This window comes from Sapajus apella, unplaced genomic scaffold, assembly GCF_009761245.1.
Source record: "Sapajus apella isolate SASKATOON/1434 unplaced genomic scaffold, GSC_monkey_1.0 scaffold139, whole genome shotgun sequence".
Classification (NCBI taxonomy): Eukaryota; Metazoa; Chordata; class Mammalia; order Primates; family Cebidae; genus Sapajus; species Sapajus apella.
In genome coordinates, this window is record NW_022437079.1 from 2786419 (window position 1) to 2789395 (window position 2977).

Here is a 2977-nt window from a genome sequence, read left to right on the forward strand (position 1 = left end):
GTGCAGGTCAGTGTCAGGGCCTCTGGTAGGATGCTGGGGTGACTCTGGCTCCTAGGCTGCTGTCCTTGGGACCAGGACCTGTGGCCTCTGAGGCTCAAGTTCACTGTGGAATCTTGTGCTCCAGCCCTAGCAACAGGGTGAGGCTGGTACGTATTGTATAGAGGCAGAGGTCTGCCTGGCTTTGCACACAGCAGAGGCCCCAGGGAGGCAGGTCCTGCCTGAAGACCACCTGGGAGACCAGCGAGACGGGGAGGAGTGGGTGTGGAAAGAAACCTACCCGTCAGCGTGCAGTCCTCTTTCTCCCACCGCCTTCCAGCCCTCCATTTGCTTACCCTCTATCCCATCCTCCCTTCTCTGCCTGGTGTCCATGTGTCCATCAAACCCATGCATCGGTTTGGCATTTTTTTTTTTCTTTTTGAGACAGAGTCTCGCTGTGTCACCCAGGCTGTAGTGCAGTGGCACCGTCTTGGCTCACTGCAACCTCCACTGCCAGGGTTCAAGTGATTCTCCTGTGTCAGCCTCCCAAATAGTTGGGATTACAGGCATGCCCCACCACGCCCGGCTAATTTTTGTATTTTAGTAGAGATGGGGTTTCACCATGTTGGCCAGGCTGTTCTTGAACTCCTGACCTCTGGTGATCCACCCACCTCAGCCTCCCAAAGTGCTGGAATTACAGGTGTGAGCCACCACACCTGGCCTATCCTATTTTTCACCTTCATATGATCTTGCCCACCGAGCCGTCTGTCCTCCCACCCTTCCAACTGTCTACCCTTCACTCATTGCTTACTTTCTCTGTTCAGATGTCCAAGAGACAATATCATGGAGTGGGTGAGAGCATGGGCTCTGGAGCCTGACTGCTCAGGTTTGACTCCTAGTTCCACGTCCTTGGTCAGGTTTCCTACCCTCTCTGCCTCAGTTTTGTAAGCTGTACAATAGGGATAATGATAATTACACTTTTTGTGGGCTCGTTAGGATTATTTAACACATACAGAGCCCTTAGTATGCTACCTGGTGTGTGGTGCATGTCATCGTATTTACCATTATTAGTATTCTGTTATTATTTGAGACAGAGTCTCACTTTGTTGCCCAGGCGGGAGTGTAGTGGCACGATCTTGGCTCACCGAAACCCTTCTGGGTTCAAGTGATTCTCCTGCCTCAGCCTCCTGAGTAGCTGGGATTACAGGTGCCCACCACCACTCCAGCTAATTTTTATATTTTTAGTAGAGACAGGGTTTCACTATGTTGGCCATGTTGGTCTCAAACTCCTAACCTCAAATGATCTGCCTGCCTCAGCCTCCCAAAGTGCTGGGATGACAGGCGTGAGCCAGCATGCCGGCCTCTATTACTATTATTATTGGTCTGTCACCCACCTGCCTGTTTGCCCTCTATCTGTCACTCTAGCCGTTTGTGAGTCCTTTGGTCCTGTCTGCCCTGTGGAGTGCCTGGCACTATGCCAGGCTCGTGGTAGCCCCATGCCTGGCCCAGTGAAGACTGTGTGGGTTCCAGGTGCTGAAGGAAAAGAAGCAGGCCACGGAGCGGCTGGTGTCACTGTCGGCCCAGAGTGAGAAGCGACTGCAAGAGCTGGAGCGGAATGTGCAGCTCATGCGGCAGCAGCAGGGGCAGCTGCAGAGGCGGCTTCGTGAGGAGACAGAGCAGAAGCGGCGCCTGGAGGCGGAGATGAGCAAGCGGCAGCACCGAGTCAAGGTCAGGCTCACGGCAGGACAGGCACCCTCTGTTCAGGCCAGGAGCCCAGCCATGGGAGCCCAGGCAGGGTTTGCCACTCACAGCCATGTGACGTTAGAAAGCAGGTCACTTGGCCTCAATTTGTTGTATCATCTGAAAATCTGGAGTGTTACAGGAAAAGCAACGCCAGGGTGAGACCTGAGTGAAGTATACGAGGTGACTGTCATCTCGCGGGGCTTATTTCTAAGTGTTTGCGTCTGTTTGAGGGTCCCCAGGGAGAGTTGTGTGGGATGGGTCTGGGGGACGCGTCCAGGGCCTTCTCGGGAGAGGGCAGGCACTCCTGTGGGCTTTGGGATGGGTGGCAGGCTCTGGTAAGATGCTGGGACCATAAACAGCCCTGCCCACTGAGCTCTTCACCCAGGAGCTGGAGCTGAAGCATGAGCAGCAGCAGAAGATCCTGAAGATTAAGACGGAGGAGATTGCAGCCTTCCAGAGGAAGAGGCGCAGTGGCAGCAACGGCTCTGTGGTCAGCCTGGAGCAGCAGCAGGTGGGGTCGGGCTGCATCCGTACCTGGGTTCCCCTGGGGGCTGGCTCGTGGGTGTACCTTTCTCCCCAGTGAACCTCGAGTGGTGGCTGATACAGCCAGAGGTGGGCCCTGAGCTCCCTTCCTCCCTCCTTCCCTGCTTTTCCTTAGAAGATCGAGGAGCAGAAGAAGTGGCTGGACCAGGAGATGGAGAAGGTGCTGCAGCAGCGGCGGGCGCTGGAGGAGCTAGGGGAGGAGCTCCGCAAGCGGGAAGCCATCCTGGCCAAGAAGGAGGCCCTAATGCAAGAGAAGACAGGGCTGGAGAGCAAGCGCCTGCGGTCCAGCCAGGTGAGGCTCAGCCAAGAGAGGCCCAGCCAGGAGAGGTCCACAGGTGAGGTCCAGCCAGGAGAGGTCCAGCCAGGTGAGGCCCAGACAGGAGAGGTCCAGCCAGGTGAGGCCCAGCCAGGAGAGGCCCAGCCAGGAGAGGTCCACAGGTGAGGCCCAGACAGGAGAGGTCCAGCCAGGAGAGGTCCAGCCAGGTGAGGCCCAGACAGGAGAGGTCCAGCCAGGTGAGGCCCAGCCAGGTGAGGCCTAGCCAGGAGAGGTCCACAGGTGAGGTCCAGCCAGGAGAGGTCCACAGGTGAGGTCCACAGGAGAGGTCCAGCCAGGAGAGGTCCACAGGTGAGGTCCACAGGAGAGGTCCAGCCAGGAGAGGTCCACAGGTGAGGTCCACAGGTGAGGTCCACAGGAGAGGTCCAGCCAGGAGAGGTC

General features: G+C 57.0%; 1 protein-coding gene across 1 annotated transcript in view; it reads left to right on the top strand.

Annotated features, from left to right (window-relative positions):
- Positions 1–2977, top strand: part of KIF7 (kinesin family member 7) — a 25137-nt gene that overhangs the window by 12051 nt on the left and 10109 nt on the right. Inside the window, exons 13-15 of the mRNA XM_032263890.1 lie at positions 1491–1704; positions 2105–2230; positions 2378–2554. Coding sequence (XP_032119781.1) covers positions 1491–1704; positions 2105–2230; positions 2378–2554 — 517 coding nt within the window. The remainder of the gene's footprint in view (positions 1–1490; positions 1705–2104; positions 2231–2377; positions 2555–2977) is intronic.